This window comes from Scomber japonicus, chromosome 9 (genome assembly GCF_027409825.1).
Source record: "Scomber japonicus isolate fScoJap1 chromosome 9, fScoJap1.pri, whole genome shotgun sequence".
Taxonomy (NCBI): domain Eukaryota; kingdom Metazoa; phylum Chordata; class Actinopteri; order Scombriformes; family Scombridae; genus Scomber; species Scomber japonicus.
The window spans coordinates 10,094,187-10,116,100 of NC_070586.1; the positions used below are offsets into that span (position 1 = coordinate 10,094,187).

The 21,914-nt window shown below is 38.0% G+C and overlaps 3 protein-coding genes across 3 annotated transcripts; all 3 read left to right on the plus strand.

Moving 5' to 3' along the window:
• Positions 1–368: 368 nt before the first annotated feature.
• On the plus strand, positions 369–21,562 carry fbp2 (fructose-1,6-bisphosphatase 2). Its single transcript, XM_053326093.1, has 7 exons — positions 369–613; positions 2,772–2,934; positions 11,261–11,374; positions 12,543–12,671; positions 13,696–13,833; positions 18,380–18,499; positions 21,276–21,562. The coding sequence occupies exons 1-7, from the start codon at positions 441–443 to the stop codon at positions 21,459–21,461; spliced, it is 1,023 nt and encodes a 340-aa protein (XP_053182068.1). The 5' UTR covers positions 369–440; the 3' UTR covers positions 21,462–21,562.
• Positions 5,276–6,816, plus strand: LOC128365378 (nuclear factor 7, brain-like). Its single transcript, XM_053326089.1, has one exon. It carries the CDS (start codon positions 5,294–5,296, stop codon positions 6,719–6,721), a length of 1,428 nt encoding a protein of 475 aa, XP_053182064.1. The 5' UTR covers positions 5,276–5,293; the 3' UTR covers positions 6,722–6,816.
• LOC128365379 (nuclear factor 7, brain-like) lies at positions 8,327–10,405 on the plus strand. Its single transcript, XM_053326090.1, has one exon. It carries the CDS (start codon positions 8,466–8,468, stop codon positions 9,864–9,866), a length of 1,401 nt encoding a protein of 466 aa, XP_053182065.1. The 5' UTR covers positions 8,327–8,465; the 3' UTR covers positions 9,867–10,405.
• Positions 21,563–21,914: the final 352 nt, after the last annotated feature.

The following is a 21,914-nucleotide window of genomic DNA, read 5'->3' on the forward strand; positions in this document are numbered from 1 at the left end:
CATTAACCTGGATAACCTTTTTTAGGAAGACTCTATTGTCCTCAGTTTCATGTGCAAACAAATGTGGTTAAAACATTGACAATTGTTAGCACAGACCTCTTGTTACCAAATTACATCTTCTGTTTTCTAACATGTTGCAAATGTTTACACTAAATGAATAAAAAGAGTTGAGAGGTTCTTGTCTTGTGCAGAATTAAACTGTGCCGGTCTCTATAGCTGTCACCTGACACCCGCCCCCCCTCCCTCCATCTCCAAATACACACACACACACACACACACACACTCTTCCATTTGGCTGAACTCAAATAGATCATCTGGCTTGCTGTCATGGCTCTGGGAATGAAAAGGATTTGGCTGGTAGTGAGGGAGCCCACTTACTGTCCGTCCTTCTCCCAGTACACACGAAATCTGCAGCCTTCCAGGAGGGACCAGGACTCAGCATGTCGGACCAGTCTGCATTTGACACGGACGTATGGACCCTGACCCGGTTTGTCATGGAGACGGGCCGTAAGGCCAAGGGATCGACTGGTGAGCTGACCCAGCTCATCAACTCCATCATGACGTCCATCAAAGCCATTTCTTCTGCTGTGCGCAAGGCAGGACTGGCCCACTTGTAAGTACGGAGGGGCTCAAACAGGCTCAGTGGGGATCAGTGATATTATTTTTAGTTGCTGTATGCACGGTTAGGTAACGGCTTCGTTAAAAGTAATGGATATGATCAAAACAAAGCTGTTGTGGCAATCTTTTCGTTAAATAATGTGATATTATTGAACACTGTGAGTCTTGTGTTGCTTGCAGCCCTGCAGAGAGAGGTCAGAGGTCAAGGTCAGCTGCAGAACAGCAGTCATGGCGATTCTTGCTCAACATGGATGTTTGACATTTTGCTTCTCTCCTACACTTGAGTGAGGAGCACAGAGTGATCCTAAAGTTCAGGCTGTGTTTGTGTTCATAAGTTAAAGAATTTTAGTTCTGATATCAACATTTATCAAACATGGGGGCAATAGACTTGATATGATTGAACCTTTTGGAGTACAAGTTCTGCTGCTGTATTGTGAGCAAGACAATGAACGTTGTGAGATTCAGGTGCATTTCAACACCCCTGTCTAGAGGTGATGTAACAATGTGCAGCTTTTTAGTAAAAGGTACCCTATCAAAATTGAGATTGCACAATATTTTGTGATTGTTGAAAAGTGACAGAATAATTTGTTCTTTTTTGAGAGGATTGGCATTGGAGAGCAGTCACTATTATGGACAATTGTGTGAATTCACTGAGGCTTAATAGCTTTTGTTTCTGAGTTGAACCTCTTAGGAAGAACCATCTCTTAGTCTGCAAACCAAACTGTAACAAACACAGACACTGTAACAAATACATCCGTCACTAACTCTTTTTGGACCTTTTGGAGTTGAATATTCTACTCTTAAAGGCATCATCATTAATTTATTAAATCAGAGATCATATAACAGGGTTGGAGTAGCTACATGTCAAGGAGGAAAACAGTTAGTGATTTGGGTCCCCAGTCAGTGAAATTAGGGAATGACATCCTAAACAGAATGTTTTCAACCTGGATTGCAAGCTATCAACGGAGCTTGGCTCCTGAATGTGCAGTGTACATTATTTCAAAAAAGTGGAGCTCAGAGGGAAAAAGCACAACCACCTAAAGTGGTCTCATGAAATCCAGGATCAATTAAGTAACCTGCACCAAGGGAACGTACATGACAGAATGATAAGGCTGGAGATATATGAAGGAGCCTGTATAAGTACCAATGTTATATGATCCAATTTTAGACCTTCTGAGGACTCTGGCAGCTGCGTTCTGAACCAGTTGAAGACCTTTTCCTTGCTGTCTTAGGTACGCCATTGCAGTGCAGTGATCTATTCTAGATGTAATGAAGGCAAGTATGAGCATTTCAGCATTTGAAGTGTGGCTCAAATGTAAGAGATGGATCCAAACCTATTCCCAGAACTTAACAGAAATTGTGCAGCCATCAAGATGAATAGAAAAGTCTGAAAAAAGCGTTAGGAATGTAGCTGAACCAACAAGCAGCATTTTGGTCTTGTGTGCATTTAAATTCAGGAAATTACTGCACATCCAGTGATGGACTTCTGACAAACACATCTCTAAAATTAATCAGCTGAGAGGAGGGTTACAGGAAGATATATTTGTGTGTCATCAGCACAGCAGTGATACATTATGTTGTGTTTTTTGAAAATGTGACCCATAGGCAACAAGTAATGAAACATAGGTGGACTGAGTACTGATCCTTGTGGGACACCATATTTGACCAGCAGGAAGGCATAGTATTATTGTATGTAATGCTTTGTGTTTTATTACTCAAGCAAAACAGCACCAGCTCCTTGAGATCAATAAAGTTCTCAAGATGTTGTAGGAGGGTGTAATGGTCCACAGTGCCAAAGGCAGAACTTAAATCAAATAACAGCAAGATTATTTACTGAAACCAGCCAACTCCTAAAGAATGGATCATTATTAAGTTGGTACAGAAATTATGTAATCAAACACCAGCCAACATCGTTTGAAACCAAGTGAAGATTTGGTATTCACAAAGAAAATGCACCCTTGACATGTGATAACCAGTTCAAGTCCACTACAGTGGTCATCTTTATTTAACTGGAAACTTGAAAATTATGATCAATTTTCCTTTATTGCCTCCCCCTAATGAAAGGTTAGACTTTTGTGGGAAAGTAATTTGTCTGCCATTTGAGTGTAGTGTGTGATAGTGTGTGAAGTCTGGCTAATGATTGGTCCATGCAGGCAGGGCATGGCGGGCTCTGTGAATGTGACAGGGGACGATCAGAAGAAGCTGGATGTGCTGTCCAATGACCTGATGGTCAACATGCTGCAGTCCTCCTACGGTACATGCTGCATGGTGTCTGAGGAGGACAAGGATCTCATCGTCACTCCCAAAGACAAGAGGGTGAGTGCTGAGATTTTTTTTATGTTAAAGCTGTACTGGATAAGAATTTTATCCAGGAATACACAAATATGTTTTACTGACAGGTCATGATGTGATCTCTGGATAAGGAATTCATTAAACTTTCAAATTATCCAAAACACAAAGGTATTCAACTTACAGAGATCCAAAACAAAGGAGAGAAGCAATATTTGAGAAGCTGGGACCAGCAAATGTTTATCACATTTCCACAATAAATGACTCTTTGTTGTGAATTAATGTTCTGTCACATAAACTTTTCAAGCATGGTCACTTTTACTGTTTGACAGTCAAAACATACAGAAGGCTTCTGATGTATTCCTTTAACATCTGTAACACAGAAACAGCACCATCTAGTGGAGAGCTGGAGTTTGTGTCTGCACATATAAGCACTGTACTAAAAATACTAAAATAATTGCACAGTCATGACTGGCAGATCAGCATTTTATAATACCAGTTTAACAAACACCTGCACCTGGATAAAAACCTGCATTCTTACTGTGTAGTCTATGCTATCCTGCACAAAGAATATGTTATTTTTCATCTCTATTTATATATATTAATTTTATCCATGAAAACATATAATATCCATCCATAATAACAGTTAATGGGAGAAATAACAGAAACATCTTTCTGTAATAAATTAAGAAAGTTGTTCATGGTTCTTTTGTTGATCAGACTGACAATTAACAGATGTTTAACTAGATGGTAAATCAGAAAACAAATAAAATACAACACTTGGGATTGGGAATGATGAGTTCATTTGATCTGTCTCAATTTTGGTGTCAAACTGCAGTGATTTTATCCGATCAGTCTGATCAGTTGCAGCGGCCAATTAATAAATAAAGGGGCGTGTCGGCCGGTAAAAGACTTCCGAGTAGGCTCCTATCGTGTTTACTCGATCATAGCCCCTCGATCCTATAGGAGCCGAAACAAGAGATTTAGGACGGCCGTCAAAGTGGTGGCTCGGAATAACATCCGGTTCAGGTGAGGCCCTAGGAGCAAGGAAACATCAATCAAGACTTGAGATAGACCCCATACCCATAGACGTCACTAGTGCCAACCAATTAGAGCTGGCTTAATGTTATTTGAACTTCTGTTGAAGTCACGCAAAATAGTGAGAGCAAAATATCTATGGTAGAGGATTGAAAGCAGATTTACATTGTTGAACAGATCGCAGACACCATTACAATACAGATTGAAATCTCTGCTGAAGAAAAAACATTTGGAGGATTTAACAGAGAAAGTTGAAGGGACTTTGACTTGGTGAGTCTGCAACTTAAAGAAAATCAGATCAGGATATCAGATCTAATGGCTGAGAAAATTGCTCTTCTGGAAAGTGTCCTGGCATTAACCTCTACAAATGCATGAGTAGCCTATTCAAACTTTTTACAAATGTTTTCTTTTTGAAATAATAAAACATATTTTAATGTGCAAAATGGACCAAACAGGAAACGCTGATGTAATAATTGCATCTGTTATAGGCTATATTTACCATGTTTATCATTAATCACTTGTCTGAAATCTTTTCATTATCTTCATTCAGTTGTATCCATGATTGACACTGTTTTTAATTTCTCTCCTCAAGGTTCAGTCTAAATTTCAGTGACCCAAAATTGCAAGAAAATTGAAGGAAGTCACTTAAAAAATGAAGTTGTTAATACACTATTTGCGGCTGGGCGGCTGCCCAATACAATCCGAACGAGTGCCTTTAGGCTACCGTAATTATTGTAGTAGACGCACAACTAAAAGGTCCGATTTTGTCAACTTTCACACATTTTTTTATTTGTTTTTTGTGCTTATATTATGTGTCAGTAGGCTACGTAGTTAGATGATGTCTTTATCGGTTTGTTTTATTCGTGTTTGTTACTGAAATACAATCGGGAGGCAACACGGGTTGTTTTATTTTGAAAGGCGGAAGTTTTATTAAGAGTGCACTCTAGTTTTATTATACCTATTATGTGTGTGACTTCCTATCTGGTGCAATCTGCTCTGTTGAGCTTCACGTGATTTAGAAACTGCTCCGTCAGAAATAGAAATGCTGTGGATTGATAGCGCTGTGGCAGATTTTGTACGGGCACTGTATTAGATCTATAATTTTTTTGGTAAAGAATCACATCTGTATACAGAAGATCCTATCACCTAATATCTGTTTAAAACGCGTCAGTTTACTTGTTGAAATAATTTCGCCACCAAAAAGAAGAGGAAATGAAACTGAAAACAGATTTACATTGTTGAACAGATCGCAGACGACATTACATTACAAGTGAACAAACATTTGGAGGATTTAACAAAGAAAACTGTGACTTGGTGAGTCTGCAACAAAATTTGGATATCAGATCAAATGGCTGAGAAAGCTGCTCTTCTTGAAAGTTTCCTGTGCTGCCATGTGTGTTCAGAGACTTTCAGAGATCCCGTGTCTCTGAGCTGCAGCCACAGCTTCTGTTCAAGCTGTCTGCAGAAATTTTGGGAACAAGCTAAAAACAAAAACTGTCCCATTTGTAAAAGAAAATCTTCAAAAGATTATCCATCCATCAACCTTTCTCTCAAAGACCTCGCTGACTCCTTTGCCAAGAACCACATTAATGATTCACCTAAAGTGGAGGAAGAAAAGGAAAAAGAGGAGGTGGTGTGTGATGAACATCCAGAAGTCCCTTATTGGTTCTGTGAGGATGAACAGAGAGCTGTGTGTCCTGTTTGTGAGTTTTCTCTCCACCAGAGTCACAAAGTGGTTCCTGTAGAAGAAGCAGTCAGTGACCTGAAGGACCAGCTGAAATCTGACTTAAAGTCTCTACAGGACAAGAGGGATAAATATGAAGAAGTGGAGAAAACATACAATGAAATGATTCAACACTCCAAGAAGCAGCTGTTGTCCACAGAGACGCAGATCAGAGCAGAGTTCAACAAGCTCCACCAGTTCCTGAAAGAGGAAGAGGAGTCCAGACTGGCAGCTCTGAGGGAGGAAGAGGAGCAGAAGGGGAAGACTATGAGCAGAGAGATGAAGAGGATTCAGCAGCAGATCTCCTCTCTGTCAGACAGTATCTCTGCTGTTGAAGAAGACCTGCAGAAACACAAAGTGTCATTCCTCAGCAGTTATAAACCCACTCAGACCAGAGCCAGAGCCCAGAGCTCACTGTCAGATCCCCAGCTGGTCTCAGGAGCGCTGATAGATGAGGCCAAACACCTGGGCAACCTGTCCTTCAGAGTCTGGGAGAAGATGAAGGAGAAGGTCCACTTCAGTCCTGTCATTCTGGACCCAAACACTGCAGACCCCTGTCTCCATCTGTCTGATGATCTGACCAGTGTGAGATATGGAGACACAAAGCAGCAGCTCCCTGATAATCCAGAGAGAAACACTAAGTATACACATGTTCTGGGCTCTGAGGGCTTCAGTTCAGGGAAACACAGCTGGAAGGTGGAGGTGGAAGACCACCCTGGCTGGAATGTGGGTTTGGCTAAAGAGTCAGTTGACAGGAAGGGAAAGATATTTGCTTCAACAGAATATGGAATCTGGTGTTTACTGTATCGGAGTGGAAAATACACTAATGGTGTTGGTCAGACTGTCAAAGTGAAGAAGAGTCTCCAGAGGATCAGAGTCCAGCTGGACTATGACAGGGGGGAGGTGTCCTTCTATGACCCTGAAGACGAGACTCACATCTACACTTACAGAGACACTTTCACTGAGAAACTCTTCCCTTATTTCAGTATTGAAAAGTCTGGTGATGCTAAAACCACTGATATCAAAATCTGTCAAACTGAGATTTCTCTGTGATGTTCAGGAATGTTTGTGAGATGTGATTTATGAGGATTTAAGGAGATAATTGGATCTACATTCATATTTTTGTCACATTTAATTATTTTAAGCTGAAAATTCAGGATTAATGTCTCCAAATGCATATATAATTGTATATGACAACCTTTAACAAATGTTTTGTTTTTGAAATAATAAAACATTTTTATAGTGCAGAATGGACTGAACAGGAAAAGCTGATGTTATAATTCATCTAATATTTATTTTCCATGTCTAGCCTGAATCACAGATAAATACTGACTCAGATCTTTTCAATATATTTATTCAGTTTTATCCATGAGAACAAACTGAACCCTCTTCCTACATTGTGATACTTAAACTCACGACAAGTTTTTCTGAAATTAATTAGACACAGTTTTTTATTTCACTCCTCAAGGTTCAGTTTAAAATTCAGTGACCCAAAATTGCAAGAAAATTGAAGGAAGTCCATCAAATACTGACCTGAAATTATGTAGATCACAGTTGGAACTGCAATTTATGACTATTTTTGTTATCTTTTAATCTGTGTACATTTTTATTCATTGATTTAACATAGTCAATAAAATAAAAAATAAAAATCACTTAAAAATACGATCAATCTTCTTTTCTAATAATATTTAAAAAGAGTGACTGCCAACCCTGACCCTCACGTTGAATTGTGGATTTTAAAAGCTGTAAACGAGCTGTTAGTTAAGAGTAACAGTAATAACACAACATATTCAGCTGGTTGCTTTTAGTGGAGCAAATTATAACACAAAACATATAAGATACTACACTCATAAATGAAGTCATGAATACAGTAAAAAACTAAAATAAGTTCTCACAGACTTGAATGCTGCCTTGACATATGACTATACAGTCCTCATATCTGCTAAATTAATATTATTGCTTATTGAATAATTCACTTGACTACTGCTACTTTCAGACAAGTCATAACTTAATCAGAATTAACTAAAAAGGCCACCCAGTAAGTTAATATTTTATCTACAACCCCAACTAACAAGATGACGCTGTTTAAATTACCTTTTTTCTATGTTTGTAATTCTTTCTTAGTATATTTTTAGATATTGTATGCCTTTACTGGACAGTGGTAGTTGAGAGATGACAGAGAACGAGAGAGACAGACATTAAAATGTTATGTGTTAAATGTCGGAGGATAATGGACTTTAAAAGTTTGTGACTGTCATATATAAAAAGAAACAACCTTAAAATAGTTAATTGTGTCCAAACTTCTTAAAACCCAAATACATTCAATTTAAAGTGATGCAAAACAAAGAAAAGTAGCAGACCATATTTAAGAAGCTGAGACCAGCAAATGTTTATCACTTTACCTCGATACATGACTTTAACTGTTTAATGGCTAACAAAGTTGTTGTGAATTAATGTTCTGTCACATAAACTTTTCAAACATGGTCGTTTTCAGTGTTTGATAGTCAAAACATACAGCAGGTTTTTTGGCTAAGTATTCCTTTAACATCTATAACATAGAAACAGCACCATCTAGTGGTGACACCATCAAATTGAAGTTTCATTTAAATAATTTCACCACCTGCAAAACGAGGAAATGAAACTTAACGCAGATTTACATTGTTGAACAGATCGCAGACGGCATTACATTACAGAGCGACATTTCTACTGAAGAACAAACATTTGGAGGATTCAACGGAGAAAGTTGAAGGGACTGTAACTTGGTGAGTCTGCAACTTGAAGAAAATTTGGATATCAGATGGCTGAGAAAATTGCTCTTGTTGAAAATTTCCTGAGCTGCCATGTGTGTTCAGAGACTTTCAGAGATCCTGTGTCTCTGAGCTGCAGCCACAGCTTCTGTTCAGGCTGTCTGCAACAATTTTGGGAACAAACTAAAAACAAAAACTGTCCCATTTGTAAAAGAAAATCTTCAAAGGATTATCCATCCATCAACCTTTCTCTCAAAGACCTCGCTGACTCCTTTGTTAAGAACCAGAATAATGATTCGCCTAAGACAGAAGTAGAAAAGGAGGAGGTGGTGTGTCATAAACATCCAGAAGTCCCTTATTGGTTCTGTAAAGATGAACAGAGAGCTGTGTGTCCTGTTTGTGAGTTTTCTCACCACCACGGTCACAAGGTGGTTCCTGTAGAACAAGCAGTCAGTGACCTGAAGGACCAGCTGAAATCTGACTTAAAGCCTCTACAGGACAAGAGGAACAAATACAAACAAGTGGAGAAAACATACAATGAAATGATTGAACACTCCAAGAAGCAGCTGTTGTCCACAGAGAAGCAGATCAGAGCAGAGTTCAACAAGCTCCACCAGTTCCTGAAAGAGGAAGAGGAGTCCAGACTGGCAGCTCTGAGGGAGGAAGAGGAGCAGAAGAGGAAGACTATGAGCAGAGAGATGAAGAGGATTCAGGAGCAGATCTCCTCTCTGTCAGACAGTATCTCTGCTGTTGAAGAAGACCTGCAGAAACACGTGTCATTCCTCAGCAATTATAAACCCACTCAGACCAGAGCCAGAGCCCAGAGCTCACTGTCAGATCCACAGCTGGTCTCAGGAGCGCTGATAGATGAGGCCAAACACCTGGGCAACCTGTCCTTCAGAGTCTGGGAGAAGATGAAGGAGAAGGTCCACTTCAGTCCTGTCATTCTGGACCCAAACACTGCAGCTTGCAGTCTCTACCTGTCTGATGATCTGACCAGTGTGAGACATGGAGTCACATATCAGCAGCTCCCTGATAATCCAGAGAGAAATACAGGGTATGCAGATGTTCTGGGGTCTGAGGGCTTCAGCTCAGGGAAACACAGCTGGGAGGTGGAGGTGGGAGACTATCCTGACTGGAATGCAGGTTTGGCTAAAGAGTCAGCTGACAGGAAGGGAGATGTAGATGCTACACCAGAATATGGATTTTGGTGTTTATCCTATGACAGTGGAGAATACACTGATGTTGTTGGTGAGACTGTCAGAGTGAAGAAGAGTCTCCAGAGGATCAGAGTCCAGCTGGACTATGACAGGGGGCAGGTGTCTTTCTACAACCCTCAAGACAAGACTCACATCTACACTTACAGAGACACTTTCACTGAGAAACTCTTCCCTTATTTTAACCTTGGACCAGCTGGTGATGCTAAAACCACTGATATCAAAATCTGTTAAACAGAGAGTTAACTGTGATGTTGAGGAAGGTTTGTGAGATTTGAGGGGAAAATTAGATTTACAGATTTATGTTTGTCACTATCAGTTTTTATAGGTAAATGTTGTGAATTCAACATTTACTGTTGATGTTTTAATTGTAAAGTTTTTAAAGTAAATAAGTTAACTTTCTCAAATGGTATTTTACAAAAGGATTTCTTTTTAAAATAGAAAAACTTTGACAGTACATAATGGTCCAAAGTGAGACTGCTGATGTAATAATTCACCTGTTCTTTCTTTACCATGTGTGTCATGAATCAAAGAAAACTACTGACTGTTAAATCTTTCTTTTATCCATTAGAACTCAACCATCTTCCTTTACTGAAATTAATGCGAGACACTATTTTCACTTCTCTTTCCAGGTCCATTTTAAATTACAGCAGCCAAAAATTACAAAAAGTATTTACCTGAAGATTGTGTAGATCGATCTTCATTTATATGTATAAAAAAAGACTCACATTGAACTGTGGATTTTAAGGGTTGTTCATGGGTGTCATCTTTATCTTTCTGTTTCTTAATTCTTGAACATTTATAAATTTAGAGTTGCTATTTCCTCCTGTGTGTTTATGTTAATCTTCACGTCAGATGTAAAACACATCAACACATGTGAGTCTGTGCTGGATGAACGTCATCATGTCTTTGATTTATGATTTATTTTTCTATCTGGTGAAGAAATGTTATGAGTTGCTTCTGTTATTAAAAATAAAAAATCAAAGCTGTGCTGCAGTTTTATGTGTATATCAACACAGAAAAACATTCACATTTCTATTTAAATTGTCATTTTATTTATTAAATTGTCATGAACACCTTAACACATTTTCTTGAAGCTAGAGAAACACATGTAGCACATAAGAGAACAGAGCTAACTAGAGAACTAGAGGATTCATATTATTATACAGAAGAAAACCAAACGGACAACTAGAGAAACTAGAAAGAGCCAACTACAGAGAAATGATTATATTAGTGGTATTAGTTGGTACATTTCATTTCATTAAGAATGCACTCTGTGGCAGCAAACGGATAAATGCATGCTGTTCAAAAGATAAATAAAGGAGAATCATTTTGTTTTCAAATTACTGAGGAAAACAATTGTGCAGCAACATTGTGATCAGGATCTCAAACTGTAATCAAAATGATCAGTTTAGTCATAATTGTGAAGCCCTGATCAATAATTATAAAGGAAGCTTGTTCTTATTCTACATTGATAAACTGCTTCATGTCACACTAATGTCAATTTATTGTGCAGCTGAATTAAAAGCATCAACCTGCCTTTCATCTGTGTCCTGTAAATGTCAGATCAGTTTTCTTCTTCAATTAAGGTCTGTATAATCTCTTATTTCTTCTTCATTTCCTCCCAGGGAAAGTACGTGGTCTGTTTTGACCCTCTGGACGGCTCCAGTAACATCGACTGTTTGGCTTCAATCGGCACCATATTTGCCATCTACAAACGGGTCAGTGCGATGACACACAAAGCATGCAGTCACTGGAAATGGTAGTTTGGTATCAAAATGTTTTAAATATTTGCTGCTGTTGAGTAAAAAGATGAAAGTTATTTTTTAATAAGTTCTAACTAATACGTTTTTAAAGTTATGCAATAGAACAATAGAAAATCCTCACATGGTTAACAAACAGGAAACAAAACCCCTGCAGCAAAACTGTCCTTACTTCACTTTAAACTCAACTGTTTAAATTTAGTGATGTGTTTACAACTGTTTTAAATGCTGTCTGTTGATGATGGATCACTGTTAATATTCACTCCTCTGAATGTGTTTACGTACGTTTGATTTTTGTGTAATTTTACTTTTACAATTCAGCAGTATACAAAAGAGGGGATAGGGGAAAACAAGAAACAAACAGATATAGTGATGCTGATGTTATTCTGTGTTCTGAATGACAACAATTAATACAGAATTACATTTATAACACTTTTTAAAACTGTGACCCTGTGGAGGTCAGGATAGTTTTATGGTTATTTGGATGTTTGTGTAAATTCACAGTTTGAATGTGCAGTAACACATTTTAGGCACAAGATGGAGCTGATGTGCAACTAATACGTGATTGTAGTAAATCATAGTCATTTAATTGCAGAAGCATAATCTGTGTTATTTGCAATGTAACTTTCACATATTAAATATATAACAACACAAAGCTGCAAATGTAAAAGATCCTCACAAACATTTTGGCTTGATAGAATAATTACATTTTGTATTGTATTGTTTGTATTTCTATTTTGCTTTGTTTCATTTTGTATATTTTCATTGTGAACTTAATTTTACAGATATACAGACAGACTGAAACACTTGAGCAGTATCATCAAGTATAGCGAGTATACAATACTCTACCATAACTACTTTTTCTTTCTTATTACATACTTACTTACCCTGAATTTCCTCATTTGTTATTTCAAGTGGGAATGTATTAATGATATTAGATTTTCTGCTGAGGTTCACTTATGTTACGAGGTCCAATTCAGCACCTTCATTATTGTCATTGATTGAACCATAATTACTGTTTCCTCTTTGCATACAATCATCCATCTGAAGGTATACTCTCCTCTTTAAGTGGCATCTGCAGGACAGTGTGAAGGATGTCAGTGTTCATGTTTTTCTCCTCCTTCCTGATGTTTAGGTAACAGAAGAGGAACCAACAGATAAAGATGCCCTGCAGAAGGGCAACCAGATTGTGTGTTCAGGCTACGCCCTGTACGGCAGCGCCACCTTGGTCGCCCTCAGCACCGGCGCTGGCGTCAACTTCTTCATGCTGGACCCTGTGAGTACATCATTGTCACTACAATTAAACACCTCTACTTTTCATTCAAGATCTGGCTGTTCAAAGTAGTCTGAGATTGTAAAATGACAGGAACGGATGAGATACTATGTCACTCACAGATTCTCTTACGGTCTTTTCTTTACTGTTATATAGTTTTATTGCCCTGTAGCTGCTTTTATTTGAGACAACAGATATTTTTCCTGTCAATCATTTCCTCTATGCTGCACATCTTCACAAGACAAGCAGGGATGAAGCAGACTGTAAAGGCACATAAATCCCTTTTTTATTTGGCATGACAGAGTGCGCCATCCTTGTATAAATCATTATATTATATAAAATGACCAAAGCTAAACCCCCGGCTACGTTTTGTTTGTGTTTTTAACTCACACAAGGACTTGCCGTACATGTCGTATTGTTTTTCTCAGAGGCAACAACCAGTTCTAGGACTTTGACTGTGGAAAATCAGCTTTAGTTGTTCAGGATAAAAAGGTTCAGTGTATGTTTGCTAGTAATCTTGTTGTTGTTATGCCTCAATGCTGAGGACACCTGACTCTGGTGCTCTTAATTCCCAGACAAACCATTCAAAGACCACTAAAGCACTCTTGAGACCTGAAGAGAAAAATGTTGTTTCTGCTCTCCTCAATGTCAATAATCTCATTACACGTAGGGTTGGCAGTATTTCATTACACCATAGCTGTGATACGATAAAGTAATTTTTGTTCTAGACTTCTTTATAGCAGACTCCTAATGGACTATTTTATTTATGATGTACAGGTTGTTTTTAATATGTTTTTCTTTCAAAACTGAGGAGTTAAAATTAGGATTTTGATGACTAAGCAAAGAAGTATCTCATACATTTCATTCTTTATAGCCTTTACTCATTGAATCCATTTGCTGCTGCCCTGATTTATAGTTGCCAATTCTTTCAAATCCCCTTTTTCACTCAATAAACAGAGTTGTTTCAGACTTGTGTTATGTTCTTTCTGGGATTGTGACACCTATACTTTGTGTTTGACTTCTTCAGGCCCTTGGCGAGTTCATCCTGACTGAAAGAAATGTGAAGATCAAGCCAAAAGGAAAGATCTACAGTCTGAACGAGGGCTACGCCAAATACTTCCACTCCTCCGTCAACGAGTACTTGAAGCACAAGAAGTACCCTGAGGTGAGAGCATATCTCATAACTAAATAACTTACAGACCAAACAAACACCTGACATACACACATGCGAGTCTAGCTGTTTAACTTGAGCCAAAGTTGTGACACTGATCACGTTCTTCACGTTCTCTTAAAGCTGAACACAGCAGAGATCTGTTTTGCTGACACACAACTGTACTTCATACTCTGTCCTGACGCTGGATTTTAAACAACATCGGCCACTCACACTCATTATGTGAGTTCTAATGAAGCGTTTGCTCTGGGAGAAAGAGTTCACAGGGTTGGTAGCACAGAAATTCTCTTTTTTTCTCCTAAGAATACAGGAGACTTAAACTCTCTAAATATTCCTCACAAGCAGAAATATATCTGATTGTTAATACACTCTGTGATACGATATGATACAATACGACACGATACAATATGATACGATGCAATACCATACCATACCATACCATACCATACCATACCATAGGATAGGATATGGACAATCAAATAAAATGTCAGACACGGATATTGTAACTAACAGGGAACAATTTTGTATCTTTATTGTTGAAGCAAAGTGTAAGAGGGTAAAAACTTTGCTTTAAGATAGCAAAGATCCTTTATGTACCACAGGCAGAGAGGGCAAAGAGTAACTATCCTGTCCCAAACGTGTGATTGACGATCAGTTGAGCGTGACAGTTTGGTCAGGCAGGAAGAGGAGCTGCTGCATGGTCAGCTGAGCTGCAGGATGGCAACGTGGCTGCTGCAGGAAACATCCTGTTCATCAGGAAACTGCAGCTTCTCATGTGGAAACTCTGATGTCCGCACATGCACACTCAGCACTTTTTCATCACAGTCATAAACGATGACAACTGAGTTTGTTTGGTCATCAGTATATGGATTTATGATAAATGCTGCTTGTATGAAATACCATAATGTCCTTCTCTGAGGCCTCTTCTTGACCACAGTTGTATACAGTATACAACATGGTACTAGCGAGCCCTCAACTGTACTGGGATTAAAGGAACACCCCACTTAAACTTAAATGTTGGGGTATTAAACACTACATGTAGTCTTCTAATGTGGCTCTTAAAAGTGTGTTGTTTTTCAAACCACTCTTGCAGCATCATTTTTTTCCTCTTCTGTCCATAAAGGTCTGTATGTTCCAAATATTTCCATCGAAATATGTTTAAATCTGCCATTCGCTTGGTTACATTATTTTCCAGTCTTCCTTTATGACATTAAATGTATTCCTTAACACAACATAATAACTTGTTTAACAGTAGATTTATTAGCATTACAGCTTTCATACACAAACTGCAGTTGACAGTGTGTTACAAAACAAGCAAAAAAAGGTTGTTGTTCAGTAAAAATGTGTGTAAATGGATGTCAGGCAAAGTCAATTTTAAGCTTTAGTGTTTCATACCAGTATAATTTTTGTTTCAGAGCCTTTTACAGCTTGTCATAAGTACATTGTGGAGGAATGGTAGCTGTGAAACTGTACAAATTTGCCTTTGTATCCTCTATTAGTAACTATTACACTCATCATCATCATCATCATCATCATCATCATCATCATCATCATACCACTTTTCACATAACGGTCATGCCCAGAACAGTGCATAAGTAACCACAATATTAGTCATATGTGCGTAAACCCATGGGGAAGTTCAAATTAAGTGTAAAGTTGGTTTCATTTCTTAAAAGAAATGTTTCAGCTTTTGGTATCAAGCACCTTTGCTACTTTTTTTTTCTAAAGCAGGTGTCCTCTAATACACAGCAGTTTTCAGTCAGTCACCTGTTGAGACAAAATACTGCAGCTGGCAACTCGCCACCACAGGTCTGTACAATCAGGAAGAATAGACATTATAATATTAGCTACTTTTTTTTACACAGTTTTTGACATATACCACAAATCATTGAATTACTTCCCAAACTTTAACCATCTGCCAGAGTCTCAACATGAATGTAAAATCAGATCATTTACCTTTCTGGGTTTGATTGTCTTTATAAAAATTCAAATGATTAACTTTATGGTTTTTTTGCTGATAGCTGAGGTGATTTTAACACTAGATGGCTGTCTAATACTAATGCACTTAATAAACACAGACAGTATTTGTAATGAGGCGTCGGTCGGTCGCAGGAACGTCTTAGGAGAGGATCAATTTATAAATATATTAGATTACAAACTAAAAAAAAATAAAGCTAATAATGCATGACAAGTGAATCCAGATTCATTATAAGTATTTAGGACCTGATTCTTTCCACACAGATCATATACTCAAAAACTCTCAATTTCTTGCTACTAGCTCCTTGCTTTTCATTTTCTCTTCCTTTATTTTAGGAAGTGTCATGCTGTCTCATCTTCTGGCAGCTGGATGTGTTGTTTTTTTTCAGTGTTTGTGAGTGTTGCCTAGTTTTGTAAGGTCTGCTTTCAGGAACTGCTTTGCTAACACGCACACACCCCTCTGTTAAGATGAGTGGGATGTGACTCAGCAAGCACATGACTCTGCATCACGTTGTGCCGGTCTGAACACGGAGCTCACCTCAGGGCAAGTCCACCACTCTGCATTGTTGCTTTAGTCTGCTGAACATTAGAGTGTGGAGTAAAGACGGTCTTTAAATAACACCCACAAATCAAACCATTATGAAAACTGGAACATTTCCTATCCAAAGAGTGATCTTGAAGTTCTTGGCAGCCTGTTTTAGTGTGTTTGTGATTTTTTTTTAAACCAGGCTGACATATATTTCTAGCTGCTGCAGACGGACTTTGACCTGTCAGATGTTTGCTGTTCAGCTTTTCCTCAGCAGCAGCAGGTCATGACAACAAAACAGAACGTGATCTCCGAGCAAAGTTGACCTGCTTAAGCTGCAACTTTAACATGAGCTTCCTCTCTGGTCTTTTCTATGTATAGTCATTTTAACTTAATAATTAATGTGCTAATGCAACCTTTATCACTCACTGTGGTTTCCATATATGCAAACAAGTGGCTTGTGCTTTGAGGCATTTGTTTGGTTAGCAGTGATCTCTGTATATATTTGACCTGATTTCTTGATGAGCTCAAATTAAGACCAAACCATGACCAGTAGGACATGAGTCAAATGGCAGAAACCTACCTAAACCTTAAAATGACCTTAGTCAAACAATGAAAACAGTTGAACATACATACATCTCAATGCAAGCAGAACATGGTGTTATATTCATTTAGACCACAGACTTTACATTGTTTCCTTTTTCACCAATTCAACCAAATATTTGTGTGGTTTTAAGTGTTTCTTTTTTTAACTCACCATGCAGAAATAATTAAGTTTAGTGTGAACATGCAGACATTTTCTGAATCATTTCAACTTTTTTAAGGATTTCATGATGAAAGGCTTTAATTGCTTCCATGAACATTTCAAAGCTCTGTTTTCATGGCGTCTAAATGGCCAAACACAAGACCACATTATGTAACATCCATGTTTATAAGTGTAGATTCCTTGCTGTGTGTGTGTGTGTGTGTGTGTGTGTGTGTGTGTGTGTGTGTGTATTGAACTACTGATTCTGTTTACTGGAGGTTGTTTTGCACGTCTCGATTATAAAATATCGCTTCAGATAAGAAGCTTTAATGAGCCTGAATAGATACTGTTAAGTCTTATTTAGGTAAAAAAAAAAAAAGAGTTATATACTGAACAGAGGAGATCAGGTTGATTTTTGCTGCATTAGTGGTTTGAGAGTTTTCTGTGGATGCTTTGATTTTCTTTAACCACCATGAAAACTTGTGACCATTGTGACTGATTTTAATGTATATTGAACAAAGTCTTCTAAATTTTCGACTGTCAATCCTGCAGGGAGTGTAATATGAATGCTGATAGATTACAGAGTATCAATACATTAGGAAAAAACCAAACATATTGTTCTACAAACTTTTTTCCACATGATTTGTGAGCTTGGTTGAACTCGAATCTGGGATCTTGAGAGTTTTGGGACCTATAATTGGAACCATGAACACTTTACACACATTTGTACAGATAGATTACAGATTACAGATTACAGACAGATGCTGCAAATATGAGACACAACAAGAATCAAAACCATTGCTCGCTGCATTATCTCAAATGTGAAAAACACAAGTAGGAAAACACACACACACACACACACACACACTACATTAAAAGTTTTGCTTTTTTTCCTTTTGCCATCATTATTATTATTCCTAGTATTGTTGTTATTGTTGCATAACGATTTATTGAAACTTCTTTCTCATCCAATTTGTTTCTTTTTATGTATTTATTAATTCATCCAGTCATTGTGTTTGTTTCTACTTTTACTGTTGCCAGAAATATCAATGATTAAAACACTTTTATGCCCAGACTCACTCACACAGTGTTGTCAACCTTTTATTCTTCATTGTTTATTTGAGACAACTGCACAAAATGCACAATAAATATATTACACGAGAATTTGCATCTGTATCCACCCTTACCTTCCTATCTGTATGTCCTTTTTGTGTCTTTGTTGTTGCAAATAACATAAGAATTAAAAAATATGTATCATAATAATATTTTAAATATGGTCTCCCTCCCTTCAGGATGGCGGTGCCCCCTACGGAGCCCGGTATGTCGGCTCTATGGTCTCAGACGTTCACCGCACCATCTGTTATGGAGGCATCTTCCTGTATCCCGCCAATGAGAAGAACCCCAAGGGAAAGGTAACCACTGACTCCTCCACCCAGCAAGTCAGCCTACAAAAACCCAACACCACCATTACAGTCCACCTTAAATAGTTTAAAGGTGTAGTTTGACATTTTGGGAGATATTTGCGCTTTGCCAAAAGATAGATGAGAGAATTAATACCTTTCTTAAGTCTGTTAAGTGAATATGAAGCTACAGCCTGCAGACGTTAGCTTAGCTTAGCTTAGCATAAAGACTGGAAACAGGGGGAAACTGCTAGCCTGGCTCTGGTTAGAGGTAACAAGCCCTGCCTCCCAGCTCTGGTTAGAGGTAACAAGCCCTGCCTCCCAGCTCTTCTTAACTTCACTACATTATATATCTTCTTGGTTTAATCCATATAAAACCCAAACAACGTTACAAAAACAGCATGTTGTGGTTTTATGGGGGGTTATTTTCAGGCTTCTGACCCTAGCGTCATGGTTACCGTACTAATATGAGAGTGGCATCAATCTTTTCATCTAAGAAAGCACATATTCACCAAAATGTTGAACTTTTCCTTTAAATAATGGTACTCTGAATTCTTAAAAAATAGATATCACAGGACATAGTTTAGTGTATTTAAAATAGCAGAATAACAGAAACAAACATAGGCAGATTTGAGCTATCATCACAACATAAACTTTAATTTTAATGTAGAAAATTTGCAGAAAAACTTGTGAACCAGACTTGTAAACCTTAAATAATGCACCAGTCAAAGTCAGGTTTGGAATCAGTAAGCCAAACTGATACATTAATGAGCCAGATATTGCACCATGAGCTGTACAGTGAGCCACAGCAGCTCACCCTCCCAGTCCAATCAGAGACACAGGCCTCTGTTATTTACCCTTTTTTTCCCTGTTGCACAATCAGCCAGCAGCAGACGAATAATGTGACTCTGTCGGACTTGAAATAGTAAGAACTTCAAGCCCATGATCGCCGGCCTGCTGCTGATTATGAGCCTCAGCAGCACATGCCACTGATTTTTTGGCCTTTAACTGACACACATACCCTCTTGAATGACGAACTACACAGTGTTCACATCGTGTGATAGTGTAACCTGAGATCGGATGTGTTTTTCTCGTCCTGCATCATAGACTGTACAGAGATAGACGAGGCTGCTCATAAAGATAAACTACAACCTTTTACCCGTGTCCCTTCGAGTCATCGTGACTCAGTGATCCATGCATCTTAGAGATAATAATTCATAGTAACAACATTTGACTAATTGTGGTTGAGATGGATCCACAGCCTACATCCCTTTTATGAATTAGCCTGAAACTGTGCTATGTCTGAGCTCAATGTTCCTGCAACACTTCTGCACACTGCATGTCTAAAAATGACCCAGATCCCAATACTGACGCTCTATCTTAGCGTTTCATACAATGAGAGGTATTATGAAAGCTAGTATATGTTTAACAGTACTTAAATGAGTGTTTAAAGCTGTGGTTTGGACCTTATTCATACTAACATGGTTGTTACAAATATGCAGAAACATTGATTATATGTTAATTAGAACTTTTTTTTTTAGAAGTCTAGAAGCAATAGTTATAATTTAGTAGAAAAACTGTGACTATATGTAGCTTAAAAAGCCATAAGAACCTTCACATTTCAGCTTGTTTTTAACCTACACATCAATCTGTGCTTTTTAGGAAGTGAAACAGCGTAAACTCAGCTACCTTGAGAGAATATTTTTAGCAAACCACACATGTGAGACCAGGTCTCAGAACAATCACGTGGAAGTCTGCACTTCCTTGTACAGACGTGGTGAAGTCTTGATGCTGAATCGAAATCAAACTGATGTTTTGACGTAGCAACCCTGCCTTTCAGCTCCTCTAAGTGTCTTTAACACAAGAGGTTTTCACCCACTATCAGTAATATGCTACAGATTAGATGCTATCTGAAGGGTAAGTGCTGCTAAATGTGCCCTTTATTTCAGCATATAATAAATCAGCTGCAATTAATCCACAAATCAGCTGTAAATGCTGATAAGACCAACAGGAGAGCACACTATATTAAAGTCTTTACACTGATCATGTGTTAGTTATTAGTTTATATAGCATTACATGGCCTCGCACCAGACCACCTCTCTGTTTGAGTATGAACCAGAAGGCCCGTTCCCACAAAGCAGAACAAAAACTTTCGGCTCTCTCGATGGTGTCGCTGGAACATCCTCCAGAGGATCTGAGAGGAGCTGAAAATACTTCGACTAAGAACCCCTCTGTTCAGTCTATACTATTATATACCTCGTTATTTATTATCATTATTATAATTTATTTTATTCTATTTACTGTTTTCTTACAACCTTATTGTTTTGTGTAGTATTTTATAACTTTGCTTTACTTTATTGGTTGTATTAGATTTTTTTTTGACTAGGTTTGGCAAGATGAGCAATTCAAAAATATATGCAAAAATTGTTTTAAAAGCAGCATCAGGTTTTTCAAAATGACATGATTCCCCAGATTAAGTGTAATATTTAGCACAATTATATTCCATTACCTTTATTTAATATGAAAATGTATAATGTAAGATCATGCCAAACTAGTTGATATGGTGTTTTATAGTTACACCACTTAGACATTTTTGCCATAATCCTCTAATATATTCTCTCAAAATGGATTAAAAGAAATTTGCTGGGTCCACAAAAAAAGTTTGGTGCAAGTTATTCATATGTTTATTTTCATATTTTAACCCCTTTTAAATTAGACTAAACCACATAAACACAAAACAACATCATTGAACTGATCTATTTTCTCCTCTAAAATCTCTCCCCTAAAGCTGAGGCTGCTGTATGAGTGCAACCCCATCGCCTTCCTCATCGAGCAGTCGGGAGGCATCGCCACCACTGGTACACAGAGGGTTCTGGACGTCCAGCCCGAGGGTCTCCACTGCAGGGTGCCCTTCGTGGTCGGCTCACCCGATGACGTCAACGAGTACCTGACCTTTGTCAAGAAGCACTCGTAAATCCTCACTTCCGTCTGACTTCTCCAACGGTTAACGATTGTACAAAAAAAAAGAAATAAGATGTGCATATCACAATAAAACATTTTGTGATTTTGACATAACGAGATTTGTGTCGTAATTGATGAATGAAACATGAGAAATACTACTTTATTAAAGATATGAACGCTCCAGGCTTCCATACATTTGATCTTCTCTAAGATTTGAATGATGGCAGTTTTCTTTACTGCAACATTTAAAAGCCAGGATAAATTAACTAACTTAAAGAGCCGCATAATGTCTTTGAATTTGCTGAGTCTCATTTTTGCAACATGAACCTGACTTCATTTTCAATATGACTAAAGAGGAAGAAGAAATTTCTCATTTACTCATTGTTTATTTTTGAATCCTTACTGACACAGGAAGGGCTGTTAAACATATACTGGAAGGGAAGCAGAAGACGAATTATGTCACTTT